This window comes from Arvicola amphibius, chromosome 5 (genome assembly GCF_903992535.2).
Source record: "Arvicola amphibius chromosome 5, mArvAmp1.2, whole genome shotgun sequence".
In the NCBI taxonomy this organism is placed as follows: Eukaryota; Metazoa; Chordata; class Mammalia; order Rodentia; family Cricetidae; genus Arvicola; species Arvicola amphibius.
In genome coordinates this window covers 12,856,627-12,879,068 of record NC_052051.1, presented here as the reverse complement: position 1 = coordinate 12,879,068, position 22,442 = coordinate 12,856,627, and the positions used below count along the sequence as shown (strand labels likewise).

General features: G+C 50.1%; 1 protein-coding gene across 20 annotated transcripts in view; it reads right to left on the bottom strand.

Moving 5' to 3' along the window:
* Positions 1-4,655: 4,655 nt before the first annotated feature.
* Zmynd8 (zinc finger MYND-type containing 8) overlaps positions 4,656-22,442 on the bottom strand; it is a 97,143-nt gene continuing 79,356 nt past the window's right edge. For 14 of the 20 annotated variants that reach the window (XM_038329425.1, XM_038329428.1, XM_038329433.1 and 11 more), the window contains 8 exons: positions 22,142-22,332; positions 16,753-16,833; positions 16,017-16,095; positions 14,927-15,166; positions 13,832-13,989; positions 12,910-12,976; positions 7,491-7,574; positions 4,656-6,156 (listed from right to left, as the gene is read on the bottom strand). In XM_038329425.1, coding sequence (XP_038185353.1) covers positions 6,008-6,156; positions 7,491-7,574; positions 12,910-12,976; positions 13,832-13,989; positions 14,927-15,166; positions 16,017-16,095; positions 16,753-16,833; positions 22,142-22,332 — 1,049 coding nt within the window. In that variant the 3' untranslated portion in view covers positions 4,656-6,007. The remainder of the gene's footprint in view (positions 6,157-7,490; positions 7,575-12,909; positions 12,977-13,831; positions 13,990-14,926; positions 15,167-16,016; positions 16,096-16,752; positions 16,834-22,141; positions 22,333-22,442) is intronic. The other 6 variants (XM_038329440.1, XM_038329443.1, XM_038329446.1 and 3 more) reach the window with 1 other exon arrangement.

Below are 22,442 nucleotides of genomic sequence, written 5' to 3'. Positions count from 1 at the left end.
AATAAGATCTGGACTTGCTAAGTGTGCTTGTTACCTGGGCGGTGGGGAGGGAGGGTCATGAGTTCAAGGTCAACTGGACTACTTAGCGAGACCTTGTCTAAAAAAAATAGAAAGATGACAGATAAATTTATAAGTTGGGTGATGATAGATAGATAGATAGATAGATAGATAGATAGATAGATAGATAGATAGATAGATAGATAAATAAAACTTATAGGTTGATTGATGACTGATAGAAAGAATAAATCACTTTCCACAGGGCAGTCAGCACTAGTGGTGCTATGCTCACCAGTGACCACCAGGCGGCAGTGTGACCACAAACTGGCCAAGCTGTGGGACCAGGCGCCAGCAGTAGAATGAACCTGGCCTTGACAGGATTTTGCAGAGCCACAGAGCAGCACTACCCGAAAGGGCACCTTTGTCAGTGGCCCCGTCTCAGACACGCTGTCTCTGGAGACAACGGAAATGGTGGGCCAACAGCAACGCAAACTTAAACGTGAACTCTCCTTTTCCACGATAAAATTGGTCATCGTAGTTTAGATTGTTTTGGTTTTGGTTCCCTGAGACAGTCTCTGACATCCAACTTGCCAGGCAGCAGAGGCTGGCCTTTGAAGTCCTGGTCCTCCTGCCTCCACCTCCCAAGTGTTCCTATGTGAACCACTGCACCTGGAGGCTCATTCTAGAATGGTGGTAAGTCAGCTTTGATCAGACACTGGCTTTAAACATCTACGTTACACTAGGGATGGTAGCACATGCCTGTCCTGTGTTTGAGGCCAAACTAAGCTACAAACTGAGTCCTTGTCTCAAGACTGGGACCAAAAACCAAAATTTAACGCCTGTAGCGAGAAATGGGCACTAAGTCTCTTCTGACAGAAGACTGGGTATTCTAGTCACTGTGAGGGGAAGGGGGATGTGGAGGAGAGAGAGACAGAGAAAGAGGAAGAGAGGGAAAGGGTGTAGAGGAAGGGAGACAGGAAGGAGGAGAGGGAGGGACAGAAGGAGAGGAGGAGAAAGAGAGGAGAGAGAGAGAGAGAGAGAGAGAGAGAGAGAGAGAGAGAGAGAGAGAGAGAGAGAGAGAATATTAGCCTGTGAACAGCGGCTGTTCGAATGAGCTGAAGGCTCTGCATGGGAGTCTAGGCTGGACTCCCAGCTGTGACGTCACAGGCTGACGTCACATGGTACCTGAGCCGCAGTATCTTTCTTGTAAATTTAAAGTCCCTTGATTTTATCCGCCATGGCTTGTTCCAAACCAGTGTTTCCCAAATGGCGGTCTGTGACACCTACTCAACATTAAGGCTGGAAAACAAGGACCATGTGGCCCTGGCTGGAAAGTTGGGAGATGCAGAAGCTTAAAGTGGAGCCCCCAGGAGGAAAGGGGTCGGCCATAAGTGTCACGTTCCGTCTGCTCTCTGCTTCCTGAGCAGCCACCTCACATTCCCGCCGCCATTCTTCGCCACCCTACGGATTGCATCCCTCATCAAACTGAGCCAAGATGAGCCCCCTCCTTGTCAGTCACAGGAGGTAGACGTGACATCCTGTACTTAAGTATGAGTGTTGTTCATGTTCGGTAATGTTTTGTTTGAGACAGGGTTTCTCTGTAGCTTTGGAGTCTGTTCTGGAACTAGCTCTTGTAGACCAGGCTGGCCTCGAACTCACAGAGATCCGCCTGCCTCTGCCTCCCGAGTGCTGGGATTAAAGGCGTGCGCCACCGCCGCCAGTCTCATGTATAATGAACTGTGCCATTCTCCCTCGCTCTTTCCTTCAGAGCTGGGGATCTATCTCCATGTGTTGCTTAGGCTGACTTGAACTCCCGGGCTCAAGCAATCCTCCTGCCTCAGTCTCTTGCCTGAGGCAGGCCCCTGCTTGCCTGGCTGCAGCACACACACACTTCCATCATGGATAACAGCTAGGCAGTTTGGAAGCTGCTGCTCTTGTAGGACTACGCATGCTTCTGGGAAACAGGGGTTCCCGTCACCCCTTTTTAGAACTGAGGACACTGAGGCTTGAGAGTTGAAGTCTCTCCCACAGTGGGAACCGGAGCTCACTTTACCCCAAGATCCACCTCAGCCTCAAACCGTCATTGCTCTCCAGAGGGGATGGGTCAAGAGCTCAGCCCTGTGGCTGGCATACAGTAGGTGTTTAATAAGTGTTAGAAGTGGGTTTGTGGTTGCAGCTCTTCCCTAGCTGTACCAGGTAAGCCAAGGGTGGAAGCAGCTTGTGTTCCTGCGGCCCCAGATGCTGGAGAGAGCAGCACACCTGCACACTGGCTCACAGAACACATAAGTCCTATTATTCTACTCCTCTTTTTCCCCAAAAATTGACCCAAGTATATAGAAAGCTTAGCATATTTACTTCAAAACCTAAAACTCTGAACCAGGCGTAACAACGCACACCCTTCGCCCTAGCACTCGAGAGGCAGAGGCGAGCAGATCTCTGTGAGTTCGAGACTGGCAACGTAGAGAAACCCTTCCTAGAAAAACAAAACAAAAAGAATTGTTGCCTGAGGGACCAGCAAGATGGCTCACTGGGTAGAGGTGCTTGTGGCCAAACTTGATGACCTGGGTTCAGCCTCTGGGACCACATGCAGAGGAAGAGAACCAGTTCCACAAAGTTGTCCCATAACCTCCACATGCACACCAGGGCAGTCACACACCCAAACATACACACATATAGTAAATAATTTTTTATAAGAGATGCTCTAATAATGTCAAGGTGAGGGGGCTGGAGAGGTGGCTCAGTGCTCAGAAGAAAGCACTGTCTCTTCTTCCAGAGGTCCTGAGTTCAATTCCAAGCAACCTCACAGTGACTCACAACCATCTATAATGGGATCTGATGCCTTCTTCTGGACTGCAGGCATACATGCAGACAGAGCACTCACACATAAACAAATCTTATTTAAAAAAAAAAAATAGGTGCCATCATCAGGCATGACTCCAACAACTGGAGCCACCTAGAACGTGATATATGTGGTTATTTGTTTCCAGCGAGAATGCTGCTTCTCTGGGGACAGACCAATCAGATTTTGGTCATCACTGTATACCCACCCCATGCTTGGCTTGACAAACCGCAGAGCTGGAATGAACACCTTCCACCCACTTTTCTGTCCCCAGGCTATGGGCTGCAGTTTTGCATACGGCCACCAGGTGGCGAGAGCAATGGATTGCACTAACCAGTTTGGCTAGCTAGCCTCTACCCTTTTGCTAACAGGAAGGTTTGTGGCCACTTGTGTGCATTCAGCCTCTTCATGACCTTTTCTCATGCGCAGATTCAGAGTCTGGCACCTGAAAATGCTTAACCGGGGGCCTGGGATGTTGCTCCAATAAGAAGCCCACGTGATACACAGGGCACCTCAAACACCCTCTGCCCACTCCCAGGTCACAAGAAGCCTGCAGCTGTGTCCCCACCTACTTGCCACACACTGGCCCTCTGGGCTGCAACTCTGGGGACATACAGTGACAACTGTCCACATGATAGAGTAAAAAGAATGAGGGCCTTCTGGACCTGTACTTGAAATCCTAAGTGAAACCAGGGGACCGAAGGATATCAAATGCTCCGTGACACTGAGGGACACCTGAGGACACTAGACAGGCAGGGTGGCTGGAAGGGTCTTTATACACGAACCCTTTCAAATCTTCAAGCAGAAGGCATGTGACTGCACTTGGCAGTTGAATAAATGATAAAAATCAAGATTCATATCATTCATTAATTCACTCTTTTATTTGAGACAGGGTCCCATGTAGTTCAGGCTGGTCTCAAACTCATTACCTAGCCAAGGGTGACTTTGATGTTGTGGTTCTCCTGCCTCCCCCTCCCAAGTGCTGGGATTATAGGCATGTGCTACCACCCCTAGTTTTATGGAGTGCTGGGGAGCAAACTCATGGCCTTGGGCATGCTAGGCAAGCACCCTTCCCGGCCCTAAATTTCACATTAAAAAACAAAACAAAACAAAAAAAATACCATTTTTCTACCCATGAATAGGCAAGTCAATTCTTCAAGTCTTTTCCTCTGCGGAAGGCTTGAGGGATGGAGAATGAGGGGCAAAGGAGAAGAGGGGCCAGTGTTTTCTGAGGGTGCCCCTCAACAACCCTTTAACACCTGGGGACACAGGAACAGCATCAACCCTCCCCTTCAGAACTCATACCCCATTGGGACACACAACTGAGCATCTGTGCGTACATGCACACACCCACACATAGGTACCGTGTGTGCACACATGTGCCCCAGGCAACAGATACGGCTCCTACACAGAAAACCACAGGAAACTTCAGCCTTCCAAGAGGGACTATCTGGCCTAGAGCCAAAGGCTGATGGCCCGGTTGCTCCCAGCCTGGCCCTGGAGATGCTGGTGGTCCAGCCCTCTGCCTCAGGAAGAATGCAGCTACTCTAGCAGGGAAGAAAGTTCCTGCCCAGGCCACTCCAGTAGGGTGCCCAGGACCTCAGGGGAACCTTCCTCTTGCGCTTGGCCATTCAAACCTGGCACAGCCACACCCTGACCCATGGGAGACTGTCACGATCAAACTGTTTTGTCAAAAGTTTAATTAAAAAAAAAAAGAAAAAAGGTGAAGAATCTGAAAAAACTGGGACATTGAGAGGAGAGAACCCAAAAGATTGTAACCGCGAGAGACCACTGGCTCAGTCATGAAGAAACACCATCATCAAAAAAGATATTTAAGTTTAATACAAATTTTATACAAAGAAAATGTGAAAAAATACTCCCATATGCTAAAAGCAGTTACGCTTCCCAAATAAGGCCAGCTAGGCTAGATTGTTTGTTTTTTTGTTTTGTTTTTTGACAACTGCAATTCACGAATGTTCTTTCTCTCCTGCTCTCCTCCAGCATTTCTTCCTTTCTTCTCTAGTAGGGGTAAACTAGCTGGACAATGCACAGCTTGCGTTCTCTTAGCAACAATGAAGAGAAAGTAAACGAAGACTAAAATGTACAACGGAATGTACTGGAATGATATACAATTAATTTTTCTCATATACACACATCACCTGTTGCTTCGATCGATGCTCGTTTTACACAACATACAAAATGGGAACCTACAGCAGACGTAGCGTTAACGGGACAGCATGACTGGTCCTGGCTTTCTCTCACACTGCCTGTGTTTCATGCTTACATAAAAACGTAGAACTCCAGCATATAAATAATACATACATGCTCCATTCGCGGGCTCACGTGTCCTCACCGTGCACCTTGCTTTTGAGTCCTTGCTATGAGACGTGTTATCTCTTCACGAATCTGTGTGTTTATGGAAAGCACTCGGCAGCAAGAAGGGGCATCCCCACATGAATGCTGTCTGCATCCACGATGGAGCAGGGATTGCTCATGGGGACCTTGCAGAAACAGCAGGCTGCTTTGCCCCTTGGGGAACCATAGCTGAAATCACAAACACACACTCTTCTCTCTGTGTCCTTCGAGCCCAGCGAGCTTGTGTTTCATAACATCGTCTTGTAGGGTCTGCGAGGGGCCGATGGCTTGGTGTAGCGGGTCCAGGACAGCACAGCCTGAGAGCCCCGATCGTGGTGTGCTGCAGAGCGGCAGTGGCTACCCCCCCAACCCCTGGATATCCAAGGAGGAGGACCTGTGTGAGAATAGCCATTCCCGGGCCCAGCCCTGACACCACAGTGATACCAGAGAGCTAACTAGCCAGCCCTCTGGATTAGAAAAACATTCTTTTCGTTGTAGATTTCTTTTATATATAACTTGTTTTTCTGTTTTTTTTTTTCTTATAAGTTAAGGTCAGTATAGATATGAAAAAGGTAGGCTAGGTCAGTGACGTCACAAAGTGTACCTACTTACACCTAAAGTCTTGGGCTCACAAGGTCCAGCAGTCCCAGCCGAGGCCCATGCTGGGATGGAGTCAAGTCGCTGCCCTGCAGCCAAGCCCACGGGCAAAGCCTGAGTGTTGGGAATTTGAAAGGTGGCTGTTCTCCAGTTTCTGTTGCTTCCTGTTGTTTGGGTTGGTGTCCCCCCACAGGGAGGTATCCTGGCTCACAATGCACCCTAGTCCCAGAAGGCGTCTAACCGAGACTCCCGAGACTCTTTGGGCATGAGGTTCTTCGTGCTGGTCCCTGCACTGTGCTCAGAGCGGGCTGACCCTCGCTTCTCCTCACTGCTGCTCCACAAACCGGTCTTGCTGCTCCGGGAATGGTCTGTGGAGGAAAGACGGCAAGCTCAATTCCCCTGCCCACCTCCCCTCAACTCATCCCGCAGTCGGGAGCCAGCTGTACAAACCACCATGGCTGCGCCACAGCTACCTTGAAATCCTTATCTGTAGGTATACAGAGCAGAGGGACAGCTGATTTCTAGGCTCTAACCACGGCTAACTGGAAGACCAGCAGGGTGGTACATGGTACGCTTCCAGAGTGAAGGTGGTGTCGCAATGACGGGGAATCCCCACCCTTGTTAAGTGACTGAATGATACCACAGGGCTCATGCACTCTTAGAATCTGGCACATGGTTTACCGATGTTCACAGGACTCTTAGTTAATTTTAGAAGACTCACATTCAAACCAGGAAGAGATGGTAAAAGAGAAGAAATGAGGACCAGATGAGAAGGCTAAGCCTACCTGGACATGGACCCCACAGACTCCCAGTAAGGATCATGCTAGGGGTCAGTGACCGAAACAGACCCCAACTGATACCCGGGATGGCTTTGGGGACATACAGGCATCAAGCTAGGTAGTGGCTGAGGAAGCAAAGAGGAAGCTAAAGGAAGAGCCCCGGAAGCTATCTCGGAAGGGGACAATGGCCCCAATCCGTGGGCAGCGCTGGTGGCTGCAATGACAGCCTTAATGGCTGTCCACTAAGAACCCTAACTGCTTAGACCACTCACTGAGCTCCAGATTCTCCAACTCTCCAGAGCTTTGGAGTGTCAAGCTTAGAGATGGCAGGAGACCAGTGAGGAAGGCTGTCGCTGCCCCTAAGGGACGGCACTTCTGTCTGTCACAAAGCCGGGGCAGAGAATGTTCCAGTTGCTTTTATATTCAGCCAGAAGGGGGCAGTGTTCTAACAGTCAAAGGCAATTCCAACTCGCCCTCTTAGGTGAGCTCCTACTCCGGGTAGTTCCACTTTAATCTTCCAGAATGTCTTTGAGGGATTGCCATAGCTGTAGTCACACACCACCAAGTCCTTCCAGCTCTGGGGAGCCAAGATCAGCGGGCACACTGAAGAAACAGAACTCAAGATCCCAGGGTCTGTTGGCCTGAGCCTCAAGCGGCCTGGGTGCAGGATGCTGGCTGACAAGTTCAACTGTGGCAGGGGAGATGCAGTATCCGGTTAAGACAAAACAAAGGCCCCGAAACGCCAACCCTACACTGTCCTACGGCAGCTTGCAAAGGCGGTGAGAGGTACAGACGACAGGAAGACTGACAAGACTCAAAGAACAGGACACGCCCACGAAGACACACACAAACACACGACGAGGCTTCTGCATGCCAGGAATGACTCCCCTGCAGCAGCTGCCCAGAGACAGCGTCATACTTACACTTCTGGGCTGGGTAGTTGGGGTGCGGCTGGTGGTCTGTGGTGGTTGGGGTATAGGCAGGCTGCTTGTCACACCTCTTGCTAACTGAAGAAGAGCACAGGTACCCTTAGAGTCTGTCACCGCTCAAACTCCACACAACCCCAGGGGCTGACAGCCGAAGTCATCACCGTGGTCACTGACGGGCTAGCTGGCTAGCTGTTGCTTCATGTGCGCCACTACACTGGATGTGCCCGCCGGTGGCTGGGGCTTTTGAATATGTGTGCAAACCACAAACAGGGTCTCTGGACACAGCACCGCAGGGAGGAAGTGGACACACAGGGACATAAAAGCGACCCCATATTTTGCAAGCCACAGATTCTCTGGATTTTGAGAGCAAAACTCTCCAAACCATAAGCTCCGATTCAAGCAGGGAAACTGAGGCTGGGTGGAGGCGCATAAGGGTGGCAGACACCGCACAGTAGAGCAGAAAATGGACTGATTATCTGTAAAGAACAGGAAGGCTGGCGGAGGTGCCACACTGAGGACGACAACGGGACAGCAGCCAGGAGGGACTAGCTGACTAAACCTAGGCCACAATAAAAGGACATCCACAAACCACATCCTCAGGAAAGCCAAGTGTACTGCTACACACCTGTCATCCCAACCCTCAGGATGCTGAGGCAGGAGGATCATGACCAGCCTAGGCTCCACAGCAAGCGGAAGTAGTGTGTACACTAACAAATATCCTGTAGGGGAAATGGAAGGCAGCTATGCTCACCACTATACCATCAACGTCGCTAATAGGGGGGAAATGGAGCTAAGAGAAAGAAGGGAAGGAAGTACAAGTGTCACCACAGCAGGCCACATGCCTAGGTATCACAGTCACTGCAAATGAAACCGTGTGATGGCAGCTTTTCACAGAGAGAAAGGAGGACAGTAAAGTGTGCCTGTTCTCAGTCTGGGTACCAGCAGGGTATCCAGCATGGATGAGATGGAGTGACAGGAAGGAGGTGAGTGGCCAAGAAAAGACGGCTTCTCCGGAGACTGGGAATAGGTAGGCTCACCAAGCTGGGGGTGGTAGGGCCACATACAGTAACGATCTCAGAAATCAGGAAGCGGGAGGGGAAGCCCACAGATAAAGTCTAAAGACAGGCCAGAATGCAGGTCTGGGGAAGTCCCAAAGGGCCAGTGCGGCAGTGGAGCCGAGTAGAAGACACTTGCCAGCTCTAGTCTAGTCTCTGTGCTCATATGCAAGGACATTCTGCTTAAAACTCTTTGAGTACAAACTGCTGCCGAGATTTGGCTCCACGGTTTGCCCAGCATGCATGAAGCCCTGAACACAATCCCCAATACTACACAAAAGGCCATCAAGTCTAAAGGACAGACAGAAACCCATGTCCACCTACTGGGGAAGACAGTGCCCCTCCTAACATTTCCGTCCCAACAGACCCCTCCATGCCCACACTGAGGCCAGACGGAAGACACACAGCTCAGGACCACTTCCTTTCTCCCTCCTCCAAGATACGTCATCGACAGCTACTCCAGGACCGAGAGCTGGCACTAACTGATGTGTCAAGAGTGAGGAGCGGGATCTGCTGAGGTGGCTCAGAGGTTAAGAGCACTGACTGTTCTAGCGGTTTTGAGTTCAGTTCCCAACACTCACTTGGTGGCTCACAACCACCTGTAATGAGATCTGGTGCCCTCTCCTGGCCGCCAGGCAGACATACAGGAGGCACGCTGCAGGCATAATAAGTCTTTTAAAAGACCTAGGAGCAAAGTGAGTGATCTTCCTGTTCTGATAGGCGCCATCAGCACAGATGGTGTCAGTGGGGAGAGAGGAAAGCAAGGAGGCTTCAGGCTGTTTTCTGCACAGTGCTTGCTCCCGACCTCCCAGCGCTCACTGCCAGGAAATTCCCCTCTCCTCCTCTCCATCCTGCTCTTGAGGAGTTTGTGGGGGTGAGAAGTGCGGGGGGGGGGGGGCTCTATGTGAATGTGGAGGCCAGAGATAATAATGAATGCCTTCCTCAATCATTTCTCCATCTCTATTTATTTATTTATGAGGTTGTTTTAAGGACGGGGTCTCTCACTAAAGTTTGTGCCTGGCCAGTGAGTCGCAGAGATCTCTGGGCTGTGGCACTGGAATTACAGGTGCATGCTCTCTCACCAGGCTTTTCACATGGGTGGAGAACCCAGCCCTTCGTGTTTGTACCCACTGAGCCACCTCTCCATTGCCCCTGCCTCGTTCTTTACCCTAGACTGGAGACCAGGCTTGTTTGGAAATCTCCACCTGTCTGGACACACGTCAGCTAGGTTGGGGCTCAGAGAGGAAAGCACCAGTCTGGCGTAGGCCAGTCTATGAGGGCTCTCCCGAGCACTGCATATGTGCCCAGAACTTTAAGAGAAAAGAGAATGAAAATAACAATAAAACTCACAGCATTTAGACTTTCAAATGTCCTTGCTTGTCAACGCCCCTTCAGGTTTTTTTCAAGATGGCGGCATCTCACTATGTAGTTCAGGCTGACCTGCAACTCATTATGTAGACCAGGCCTGCCTCTGCCTCCTGAGTGCTGAGATTAAAGGCCTGAGCCACTACAGCTGGGTGAATGGCTTCATCTGGAGACAATAGTGACACGCCAAAATAGAAGCCAACTAAGAGAGCTGAGGACCATGAGAAGGGAGATGGAGGCAGGGCACTAGGAGAGGACACCTGGGCTGTGAGAAGGGAGATGGTGGAGGCAGGGTACCAGGGAGGGGCTTTGCCTAGGCTGGGAAAGCTGAGTCGATAGCTTTCAAGTTGTGCTGCTTAATCCATAACCTAAGAGAATTACTATTTCGACTATATAAAAAATAATAATAAAAGTCCAATCCCATTCCTTAATCACACGAGCTCCAAGGTCTGATATCTATTTCCAGGATGGACAACACAGACCTGACCAGAGCTCTTGTTGTGGAATTTTTCTACAAGAAATGTGGGGCGTGGAGTGGAGGAAATGCAGGTAAAGTTGACAGCTCAGCTGCCACGGACAGGAACAGAAGGGCAGGTCAGATGCACGGTGTCACCCTGGCTGACCAAGGCAGGGAGATGCTGTGCCCTGTAGAGGACCTCGCCCAAGCCCGATACTCCAACAGATGCGGAGACAGGAGGAGGGCCAGGCTGGTCTGACAGAGGATAAGAACTTGAGAAGCTGCTATTATGGAGTAGGGAATCAGGGGGTCATGTTAGGGACCTAATAAGGAGGTCAAGCAGGTGAGGAACTGTGCCGGGGTGACCAAGACTGTCTGTCATGGGAGGAGTTTGTTCCCACGGGTAGTGTTCTCCCACTGAGCTCTGGAGGCTCAGGTGCAGCTGAGGAAACATGGAAAGCTGGGTTTTTTCCAGGTGTGCATACCTGGGAGCCTGGGTTCCATTGTCAGGGTTTCTGATAGAAAGGAGGGCCAGGGAGACAAAGCTGGAGGCAGGGAGGGACGGGAAGGAGTGCTGGGATTGGATAAAACAAGGTCACCCAGGACAGCCTGGGCAACCACCTCTGGCTTCCACTGACAGCAATTTTGTGGGGGCTACCCACTGCATCTGGCATACTACGAAAGGAACACTCGCACGGATGCCCCAGGCCTGACACCACCAGCTGAGCAACCTGGGTGTCTAAGTCAAGTCCTGTGAACCCTGAGAATCACAGCAGCTGCTTTCTCAGAGAGGCTAGGGACAACGTGACATGGCAGGGCAGTGCCTCCTTGGGGCTCTGCTTACCATCCCCTCCCAAACGCCCTTGAAGGAAGGCCTCCTCTCCATTCAGAGTTATTTTTCCCACTCCCTCTGACCCAAGATGCTCCAGGTCAGAGGGGAGGCAAAGGGAACCCTAGGGCCCAAGCAGGCAGCCACTCCTGCAAACCAGGGTTTGCTGGCACACTGCCATGCACCATGCACGTGGCTGTTTGGTCTGTGACTTGGCACAGCTGTCAGAGAGCACACAGACTTCTGCAAAAAAAGTGTGGCTGCCTGGGAGGAATCCTCTAGCAGATCCCCAGTGGGGACCCAAGGTCACCCCTAACTGTCACTTCAGGGTTCTAACTCCCCCCTACAGCATCCCAGAGTCCCAGCTCCAATCCTCTTTATCTTAATTCAATGGGCTCCTTTGCATGTTTATATTTGAGGCAGCTTCACTCTGTAGACCAGGCTGGCCTCGCCCTCACAGAGATCTGTCTGCTTCTGACTCCTTAGTGCTGGGATTAGGTGTGCACCCAATGAACTGCTTTTATTTCACACTCTATTTTTACTTAAATATCAACACTAAAAAGTAGAAAATCCATTAAGGCGCCTCTTCAAACATGATTTTAAAAGTGTTCCATACTAAGACACCAAACAGTTAGAACACCGTCCATTTTGTCTTTGTGAAGAGCAGAACTCAGGGCAGGCAAAGTGGCACAGGCCCATTACCCCAGCATCCAGGAGGCTGAGGCAGGAGGATCATGAGACCAAAGACCAGAATTCGAAATGATTTTCATGTTAATGACATCGCGGAATGACAGAGCCCTCTGAGCTCAGCAACATGAGTAACTGAAGGAGATACTGATGAGAGGGGCTGCTTTGTCCACCAGCAGTCTTCAATTCTGTCACATCCCAAATTTGCAAGTTTAAAAAAAAAAAAAAAAAGCACAAGCCTTTAATCCCAGCACTCTGGAGGCAGAGGCAGGCAGATCTCCGAGTTCAAGGCTAGCCTGGTCTACAGAGCAAGTCCCAAAACAGCCAGGGTGGCACAAAGAAACCTTGCCTCAAAAAGCAAAAAAAAAAAAAAACCAAAAACCAACCAACCAAACAAAACCCAAACCAACGAAGTTAGTGAGTTTATATCTTTCTCCAACTCCTCCAAGCCACTTCCTTGAGCAACCATCCTCTGTCTACACTCACTGTGCGGAAATAAAACATTAACTTTTGGTTTTCAGCTAAAGAAAAATCAGCAGACTGAAAGATCTTGGAGCCAAGACAGGAGAGAACCTCCGTTTGTTGTTGAGAAGGAAGCCATGGCTCTAAACTCTGGGAACACGCTCAGAAGAATGTGGGAAAAGACACCCAAGACTCCCAGGAAGGAAAGGTAGCTCAAACTCCACAAGAAAAGATGCTCACAACGGCTAGCAGGGCATCCCAGGGGAGGCTCTACTCATCATCATCTTCATCACTAAAGGCTTTGAGGGTCTCCATGAATCAAACATGGCCTGAGAACCTCAGAGACCCTGTATCCCGGAGAAGGGTGCTCTCAGTAAATACAATATACACAGGTAACCAATACAAAGGAGGCAAGGCACCCAGATAACACCTTGCCTAGCCATACCTACCCCTACCCAAACCCATCCAAGGTACCCCAAAAGATCCCAAGTCTTTGACTTCCCCCAACTTGACCAAGTGAAATATAAAACACCATCTGCCCACCAGAGGGCGACATACCAGAGCCTTGGTTGGAACCCAGGAGAATGGAGGAGGGCGTCTCTCTGGAGCCAGAAAGATCCAGGGTCTAGAAATACAAACAAACAGAAAGATGGGACCATAGAACCTCAGGGAATCATAGGAGGGCTCACTACTGCCCCCCAAGACACCTTAAGAGGCCTCTATCTGGTGACCAGACAATAACAGATAGAAGGGCCACACATCTTACGCTCAAATTAAAATGGCCAGATCAAGGCATATGAATGACGTCCCATTTATCCCTACTGTCTTTGCTCCTAGAACACTGACTGCTTCCAAAGCTCCACTCATAGACCTACCCAGTACCTGTCTGCAAAGAAGGTATATACTGCCCAAAATGGTACCAATTTGTTTTAATTTAATTTCATGCTAGCCTCTTAATAGGTGACACACTACCTGTGACGTCAATAAGGTTTTGACTGACCATCTAATGATCTGGTCTCTTGAAATACACAGTTAAATGTGTAAGCAATGATGTAAAATAATATACAGCCTGTGTATTCAACTGTTATCATATACCCCTCGGACAGCAAGCAGCTGTGTCCCTCTGGTCCGGTGCTATGCTGGACCACAAGGGACACTTAAATCTCAAGTGACTTTAAAATAAGCAGATCCTTGTTCACATCAGCCAAACATCTAGTTCTCCACCGGGACAGGTGGCCGATGGCTTCCAGGCTCAGTGAAAGGGACATAGATTTCACCCCTGCAAAAGGTCTTAGTAGGCACCCCTTCTGAATTTTGAGGGACCCTACAGAACAGCTGAAGGGTCCCCCAACATCACCCAGGCTTTCCACATTCTTGTGTGTCATTGGAATCTAGAGCATACTGGCCAGAAAGAGCCTAGAGCGCCAGGAACATTCGGGAGTGGCAGATACAGAGAGGATCCTTGGTGCAGGGTCCTCACCGAGCTCTCCTTGCCCTTCTCCGCCGATGTCTCCTTCTCTTTGGAGGCACTGGTCGTTTCTGACGGTGTCGACTGTGCATTGGAGGAGCTGCTCTGGGATGACTTATTTCCTGTGTCTGTGCTCGCCTCAGCATCTGCTTCCTGCTGAGGGGCAGTAGCTAGGGACCAATGAGAAAGAGAGCTCACGAGGATGCTTCAAGCCGTGTGTGATGGTTTCAAGGTTCACTTGGAGCCCAGCTTTAAACCTGCGCCACACCTCGAGGACCCCACGGCTTGTTCCATCCTTCCCAGCCCCCGCCTAGAGATCTGGCATGGGCCGTGGTTTTCTAAAAGCCAGAGTTCCCAACTTCATTCGAAAATAGATCTTTTAATATTTAGCAATTCAGATTCTAAATCATTTTTCTGAGAACTTGTTTTCCAAGCAAAGGAAGCTTGTGTGGAGCCAGGCTGTGACATCCCCGCTCCTCAAGGGGAGGAGCTTCTGGTCTTCATTTAGGCTTAGATCTGCCTCAGGCCAGCAACCTTGTTTCTGAGGGAGAGTGTCAGAGACTGGCATCCTTTGAGAGGGGCACAGAGCTTCCAGGTGAACAGAAAGGCATGGAGGGATTAAAGACACAGACCTCACCATGCCACAAAGAAAGTTGCACATCGCCTAACATGGCTGCGGATACCCCAGTCACATTGCTGTAAACTCTAACCATACAACTTAAAACCACTGAAAATGCCGACAGGTGGCGGCGCCTGGTGGCTCCAGGCCCAGGAGATGACTATTGTGGCAGTCTAACAGCGAATCGTTTCCCAGCCAACAAACACTTCTTCCTTAACCTGAGAATTGGGACTGCATCCTGTTTAAGGCTGTGGATTATTATTACCCCAAAGAACCGAGGTTCTCGATGCCAGGACCGTTGACTTTTGGGGGCCAGATCACCTGGTCAAAAGCCCTGCCATGCCGGCTGCTGGAGACAGCAGACCCTGTGCCAGGTCTGACATGTAACCCCATGACTGCATTTCTTGTGTATCGGAGCTAACAGTCGTTGGCAAGCATAGGTGGCAAAAGCCCACCCCGCAGCCTCCCTGGAAGGCCCCCATAGGTACCTGACTGGGTACAGGACTTCATGTGCTCAGGCCAGTGGGCCTGCTGGCAGGGGTAGTCGCAGTAGCTAGTGTTCCAGCAGCAGTAGAAGATGGCCTCCTTCTTGCAGTTGGCACACCACTGCTTCTTCTTGGTCTCATCTACTGCCTGCTGTTTCTCCAGCTCCAGCTGCTTCTTCACCTCGGCAATGAGCCGATCCCGCTCCTGCTCCAAGCTCTGCCGCATCTCCGCCATGGTCAGCTCTGGAGGATGAGGACACCAGCTACGTCACCTGACCCAGCGCAGCACGCTGGGCATCAGACCCCTAGGTTCACACCGGCCCAATCTAGCATGGTGACCCTGGGCCAGTCATTCAGCTGGGACGTCATCATTCAAGTCTGATGACCTGTCACACTGTCAGTGACTTGCCCGGTATGTAGGTAACAGGAGCCCCAGTGATGTCATCCCGAGTAACTTCAAGCTGCAGGAATTCCACAAGCTCTTCAAACAATTTCAACTGATACTCATTCGCTCTCAATTTATTTACTTTTTTCTGTCAATCAAACACGTAGACAGCACCTACTGTGTGCGAGTGTGGTTCTAAGCACGTTAGTAACAAAGGTAGTATACTCCCAAGGATAAGCTCTACCGTCCTGCTTCACGAGGAAACTGAGGCACAGATAATACAGATAACAAAGGCATTTGAACACAACTTGTCTTGAGACACCAGATGACCCTGCCAGGGAACAATGGGGTTGATCACGTTGCTAATGGGGCAACTATCAAACCACCCATTCCCAGAAAATTCCTCTCCTTTTTCTACTGCAGTCAGAATTAACATTACAAGTAAATCTTACATAGAATGTAAATGGAACAGCCCTCAATTCCTCATAAGCTCTTCTTGAATTAAAAAGACAAGGGCCACCAAAGTGGCTCAGCTGGTAAGGCACTTATGGCTAAGATCCCTACAAGTGATCTTACAAGTGATCCCTCCCCCCACCCAGACCCCTGAGGACTGTGCTCTCCCCAACTCCAGGTACAGTCTACGGAAGCCCTGTTCACATCTGGGCCCAATCTCAAGGCAGCCAGTGGCTCCCGCTGCCTGGGACTCACCTAGGTTGTGCTTCATCTCAGCAAGCTCCTGCTGGTGCAGCCACTGCAGCTTCTCAATCTCGATCCTCAGCCTTCGAATCTGCAGGGAGGACACCGGAGCCTAAGACACCATCCGTGGCAGCTGGTCCCCCTCAGGTCTGTCCCGGAGCTCTGCCTGGCAGCCTGGCTCTGAGCCCACTGTCCCACAGCTCAGGTCGTGGGTTGTGTGGTAGGAGAGAAGGGGGTCACACTCTCACACTCACACACACACACACACACACACACAAAGACACACAAACCCTTGAATATCCTGGTTCTGAAAGCCAAAGCAAGTAGATCAAGCCCCCGCCCACAAAATTTTGCAAGAGGTAAAACCAAATAATACATCAAAAACTTAATAAGCATCATGATTCTTTAAACCACATGAAAACAGGGCTACTGAGAGAACCCGGCCCATAAGGGAACCCGGTGCCAAACCTGATTACCTGAGTTTGACCCTGGGGAGCAAACGGAACCCTCTATAGGACTGATCACACACACACCAAAGCTGTTGTCCAGTCTCACTGATATAACAGGATGTAGGCAGGAAGCAGGACTAGTCTCCCTAGCCACCTGCTTAATGAACCGCCCCACCGATGCTCACAGCCAAAGAACAAGCCATGTGCCTAGAGCCAGTGCCCCCAGAGGGGTTCCAGTCCAGTTCCCATGGCCCTGGCTCGAGCACCAAACTGCTGGGGGTTCCCCAGGAGCCACTAACCTCAGCTATTGTGCTTCCGGTGGTGTTTTTGGAGAGATCGTTGTAGATTTCTGTCATTGTCCCTTTTATGGCATCCATCATCTGAAAAGATAAAAACAGAAGCCTTATGTGAGGGGGAGGAGGGTTCTCTGTGGCTTTTGGCAGGAGACAGGAAAGCAAACGTGACGCTAATGAAGTCTGGGGTACAGTGTCCCTCCCAAGACCTGGGCACTTTAGTCTGTCAAGATGGCTGACAGCAGAACAGACTAGTTCTAGCATCCAGGGGTGAAAGCCAAAGAGGCTACTAAGTGACCTACAGTGTACCGGGCCAGCCCCTTGCTGAGCTGAGAAACCCTGCAAACAATGTGGAAGCCACCTAGGGTCCCTTTTAGAGGCCAAACTCCACCCCCAGGTGTGTCTTGTTGAGCCAACACAGCAGGTTTAAGGAAGAGACTATTTTTGTTTTTGTTGCGTGAAGTTCCTTTTTTAAAAAACTTAAAAACAAAATTTAAAATAAATAAAAATTACAGTTTCTTTTTTTTGGTCAGGGTCCCATGCATCCATCTGGTCAACTTCACTACGTAGCTGATGACGCTGAGCCCCTGGCCACACCCAGTTTTTAAATTCACTAGTAGGGCTGAGTCCAGATGTTAATGCACATGACAAGCACTCTAGCAACTAAGCCACATCTCCATTTCCCCCCCCCCCAAGATCACTCTTTTAAAGTTATTGTTAGAAGTGTGTGTGTGGGCCGGGCGGTAGTGGCGCACGCCTTTAATCCCAGCACTCCGGAGGCAGAGGCAAGTGGATCTCTGAGTTCAAGGCCAGCTTGGTCTACCAGAGCTAGTTCCAGGACAGACTCGAGAAAGTACAGGGAAACCCTGTCTCGAAAAACCAAAAAGAATGTGTGTGTGTGTGTGTGTGTGTGTGTGTAGCAGGAGTGTAGGCCAGAGGACAACTTTTTTTGTCTCTCCTTCCACGTTAACATGAGGTCCAGGGATCAAAGTCAGGCCACACTTGCACAACCTTTACCCACTGAACCATCCTGCTGAACCCAAGAGTATTTTAATGAGATATAATTAATACATCATCTGCATCACCAGCTACAGGGCACAATCTGCTGGCTTCGAGGTGCTAGCTTCAGTGGCTGTATGCCAACTCGCATACACACACAACAGCTTTTAGCATGTCTGGAGTTATACCTTCAACAGTATAAGCAATTCTGGAACATTTTCATCACACACACAGAAGAGGACCCCACTCTCCCCTTAGTCTTCACTGTCTTAGGGTCACCATTGCTGTGACGAAACCACCACGACCAAAGCCACTTGGGGAGGAAAGGGTTTGAGTACATTTCCACAGTACACGTCATCATCAAAGGATGGCAGGACAAACCTCCAGCAGGGCAGGAACCTGGATGCAGGAGCTGATGCCCAGGCCATGGAGGAGTGCAGCTTACTGGCTTGCTCAGCCTGCTTTTTTCTGCTTGCTTTCTTTTCTTAAAAAAGATTTTATTTGTTTGTTTATTATGTATACAATATTCTGCCTGCATGTATGCTTGCATGCCAGATCCCACTACAGACAGTTGTAAACTACCATGTGAGATGCTGGGAATTGAATTCAAGACCTCTGGGAGAGCAGTTAGTGCTCTTAACCTCTGTTATCACCTTAGCCTGCTTTCTTATAGAACCCAGAACCACCAGCTCAGGGGTAGCACCACTCACAATGGGCTGGACCCTCCCCATCAATCACTGATTAAGAAAATATCCTAGAGGCTTGCCTGGATTCTAAAGTTATGGAGGCATTTTCTCAGTTGAGGTTCACTCTTCCTGGATGACTATAATTTGTGTCAAGATGACTTAACACTAGCCAGCATGACCCCCAACATCCCTATTACCCCCCACCTACTTCATCTAGGTCCCTGGGAACCATTTATCCACTTTATGTTTCCATGGATTTGTATGCTCTGGACCGGTGGCAGAAATGCCAATCACTCCACACCTGGGCCTTAGGGACCATGGTCAAAGACTCTTACGCTTTCTAAGTTTCATGAAGCAGCCAAACTCAGATACATACCAATTAATGTATGTGTAATGTCCCTTCTGCCTCCTACCTGAGTGCTGGCGCCTCCTGAGCAGAGAGGAAGGAGGCTGGGAGCCCTTAGCTGTTGGCCCGCCCCCAGTGGGAAGGCGCACAAAGTGTACTTGTGCCTCTGGTATTCTTTTGTATCATATTGTTTTAGATTTATTCACTACGTTTACAGTGTTCTGCCTGCATATATGCTTGTACACCAGACAAGGACACCAGATCTCATTACAGATGGTTGTGACCCACTATGTTGCTGCTGGGAATTGGACTTAGGACCTTTGGAAGAGCAGCCCGTGCTTCTTGCTTCTTTTTCCCTCCCTCCCTTCCTTCCTTCCTTCCTTCCTTCCTTCCTTCCCCCTTACCTCCCTCCCTCCCTCCCTCCCTCCCTCCCTCCCTCCCTCCTTCCCTTCTTCCTTCCAGATTCTCTGTGTAGCTTTGGAGCCTGTCCTAGAACTCACTAGGCCAGTAGGCCAGGCTGGCCTTGAACTCACTGGGATTAAAGGCGTGCACCAACACAGACCAGCTGCAGCCACTGCTCTTTACCTCTCATACATCTCTCCAGCCCACCTCTGGTACTCCCATTTCTCTCAGAGACTCCTCCCAGGTAGCAGGAACAACAGTGCCTGAGTGTGGGGTACACGCATCGATGGAATGAGAAGGCCAGGGGAAGGCTGGCTGGGCCAGGGTGACCATGCATTAAAAAACCCTCGTGCCAGACAGTGTGTACTTTAAAAAAGAGTGAAAACTCGGTGGTGGCACAGCCTTTAAACCTTTCATCCCAGGACTCAGGAGGTAGAGGCAGGCTGATCTCTGAGTTCAAGGGCAACCTGGTCTACAGAGCAAGTTCCAGGACAGCCAGGACTACACAGAGAAGCCCTGTCTCAAAAAACAAAACAAGGGGGGGGGGACCTGTTTCACAGAAAAATATGCTAATGAACATGTCATTGCTTAATTACCACCAAGGACAAAAACAGTAATGCAAAATGACTGTCAAATGAATGAACTATGTGTTGGGATGTACACTCCTATTTACCTCTGCCCATGCTGCCGGCACATACCCTGGGCTTCCACGGAGGCCAATCATCCATCCTCCTGAGTTCCTCCCTCTACCTTGCCCACCACATTAAAAAAAAAAAAAAAAAAAAAAAAAAAAAGGTTGGTGCATGCCTTTAATCCCAGAGCTCTGGAGGCAGAGGCAGAGAGATCTCTGTGAATTCAAGGCCAGCCTGGTCTACAGAGCAAGTTCCTAGACATCCAGGGATACACAGAGAAACCCTGTCTCAAAAAACAAAAACAAAAATCCAAAAGAGAGATAGAAAGCTGAATAGTCAAGCCAACCCATCACTAACATGATGCTTAACTGACTCTCACTTATAAACACAGCAAAGGCCGACATTAATAATGATGCCCCTTTGCCCAAATACACAAAGGCCTCCCCAGGACAGGCTGGTTCATCAATCATGTCCCTCCAAATGTCGCTATGTTCAATTTTACAATTGTAAAGAAAATATCTCCCCAAACAAGCCATTCTTCATATTGGCTGTCAGAAGGGCCTTTGAAGAGGGTGAAAGAATTCAACTAGTCGCAGGAGCTGTGGCAGAGCCACCCTGAAGACCTCAGTTTGCCCATCTGTATGTAAGTCTCCCTTTCTGTCTCTCACACCTTCACACAACCTCCCCCCACGTGGATATTTACAAAGAACTGGAGACCAGGTTGAGCTACACAGCAAAACTCTGTGCCAATAAAAAAGAAATAATAAACAAGGCCCCTCCAGAGAGAGAGAGAGAGAAGGAAGGTAGGTAACACGGTGTTCTCCACCCTTTTCACCTGCCCCTCTATAACTTGAACTACTTACTCACTAATTACTAAACACTCATTTCCTCATTAGTGAAAACACAAACTGTTCTTGCTCACACAGTAATTTACTAAATAGGGAAGTAGTTCTCATTAGCTATGAAATTACCGGCAGCAATACGTCCAATAAGCAGGCAACTGGCTAGCATGCACTAGCTTGGCCATGAAGGACCAAGTGCCTCCCTCCCCAGGCATCATTCCTGCCAATCACCAGTGCAGCTGGAACCCTGGGGGTCAATGTCACTTATCTACCTGCAGGCCATGCAGAGGTCTCCGTGTGCCCTGATCATACAAGCCTTGGCCAGTCAAGAGGGACTGGGTCAAGTTCACACACAGTAGGCAACGGCCAGGCCACCAGCAAGGACTGTGTCCTAGAGAGTGGATGACTTGCAGGGAAGACCCAGGAAGCCCAGGCCCGCCTGGTTCCTGGCATCTCACCTTGCTGGTGCCACACGGAAGTCTCTCACTTTGGCTCCGCATGCCTTCTCCCAGCAAGCAGGCCCTCGGTCAGCTGATCACAGGACAGTGCCTCACTCCACTGCTTTCACGTCCGTCCTGAACGAGCAGCTGGAGATGCGGTGATACACCGTGCCTGCATCGTAGGCACTTTAAACCCAGCCCTCTGGCAGCTAAGACTGGCCCGGTGCCCTGGCGGGGAAGTGTTTCAGCCAGGCTTCCAGGCTTCGCAAAGTTACAGAAGTCACAGGCCCTGAGGTTATATAAAACTGGGGAGAGCCGGGCGGTGGTGGCGCATGCCTTTAATCCCAGCACTCGGGAGGCAGAGGCAGGCGGATCTCTGAGTTCGAGGCCAGCCTGATCTACAAGAGCTAGTTCCAGGACAGGCTCTAGAAACTACAGGGAAACCCTGTCTCGAAAAACCAAAAAAAAAAAAAACCTGGGGAGAGACTTCCACAGCTTCACCACCTGCCGGGTGAGCATCAGAGTCCGGGGAGGTGACTTCTTCATCCTTGCCGTCTTTGGAATGAAGCAGTTAGGCCTGAATCACTCCCAGTCCCATGCCTAGCCTTTATAAACTCACAGGTCCACTTAGCAGGAGCTGTTTCTCTGGTCTGTCATTGGTGCCTTTTGTGGCATTAAATAGACACCTGTTCACATCTCCCCAGGAGAAAGCAAGAACTAACCTAAGGTGGGCAGGGGCATGGTAGCAAATCTGCAACCCCAGATGCTTAGCAAAGCCAGCCTCGGCTACAGAGGAGGACCCTGTCTCAAGATAAAGAATAACGCTGAGAATACAACTTGACGGTGGGATGCTTGCATGGTCTGTTCTAAACCCTAGTTTGACCACTGTCAGAATGTGAAAAAACAAGAAATAGATGAACTAACTTGAAACCCAAATGCAAAATCGGCCTTAGAGACCCTCCTGCAAAGCCAGCAACTTAGCCTTTGAGCAAAGGACCAAGGTCCTGGCCCCAAGAAGCCCACCACAGCCAGGCACCACCCCACTCACTTTGCTGGTGTACTTGGCAATATCTGCGGCCACGTCGGCTGAGGCAGTGGCGATGGGCAGGTCGGCATTGATGGCAGACGCCAGGGTGCTTGCGGAGCCGGAACTGCTGACCAGAGCTGCTGGCTGAGTGCTGGTCACCAGCGTGATGGTGGAAGTCGATGGGCTCTGGGTGACCTCCTTCTGCTGGACAGCTACAAAAGCAAAGGGTCCAGTCACCCTACCTATGCGGGGAAGCGCACCCCGGCACACAGCGGGGGTAAGAAAGGGAACTCTTCGCGTAACCAAAGCCAAGTTTCGCACT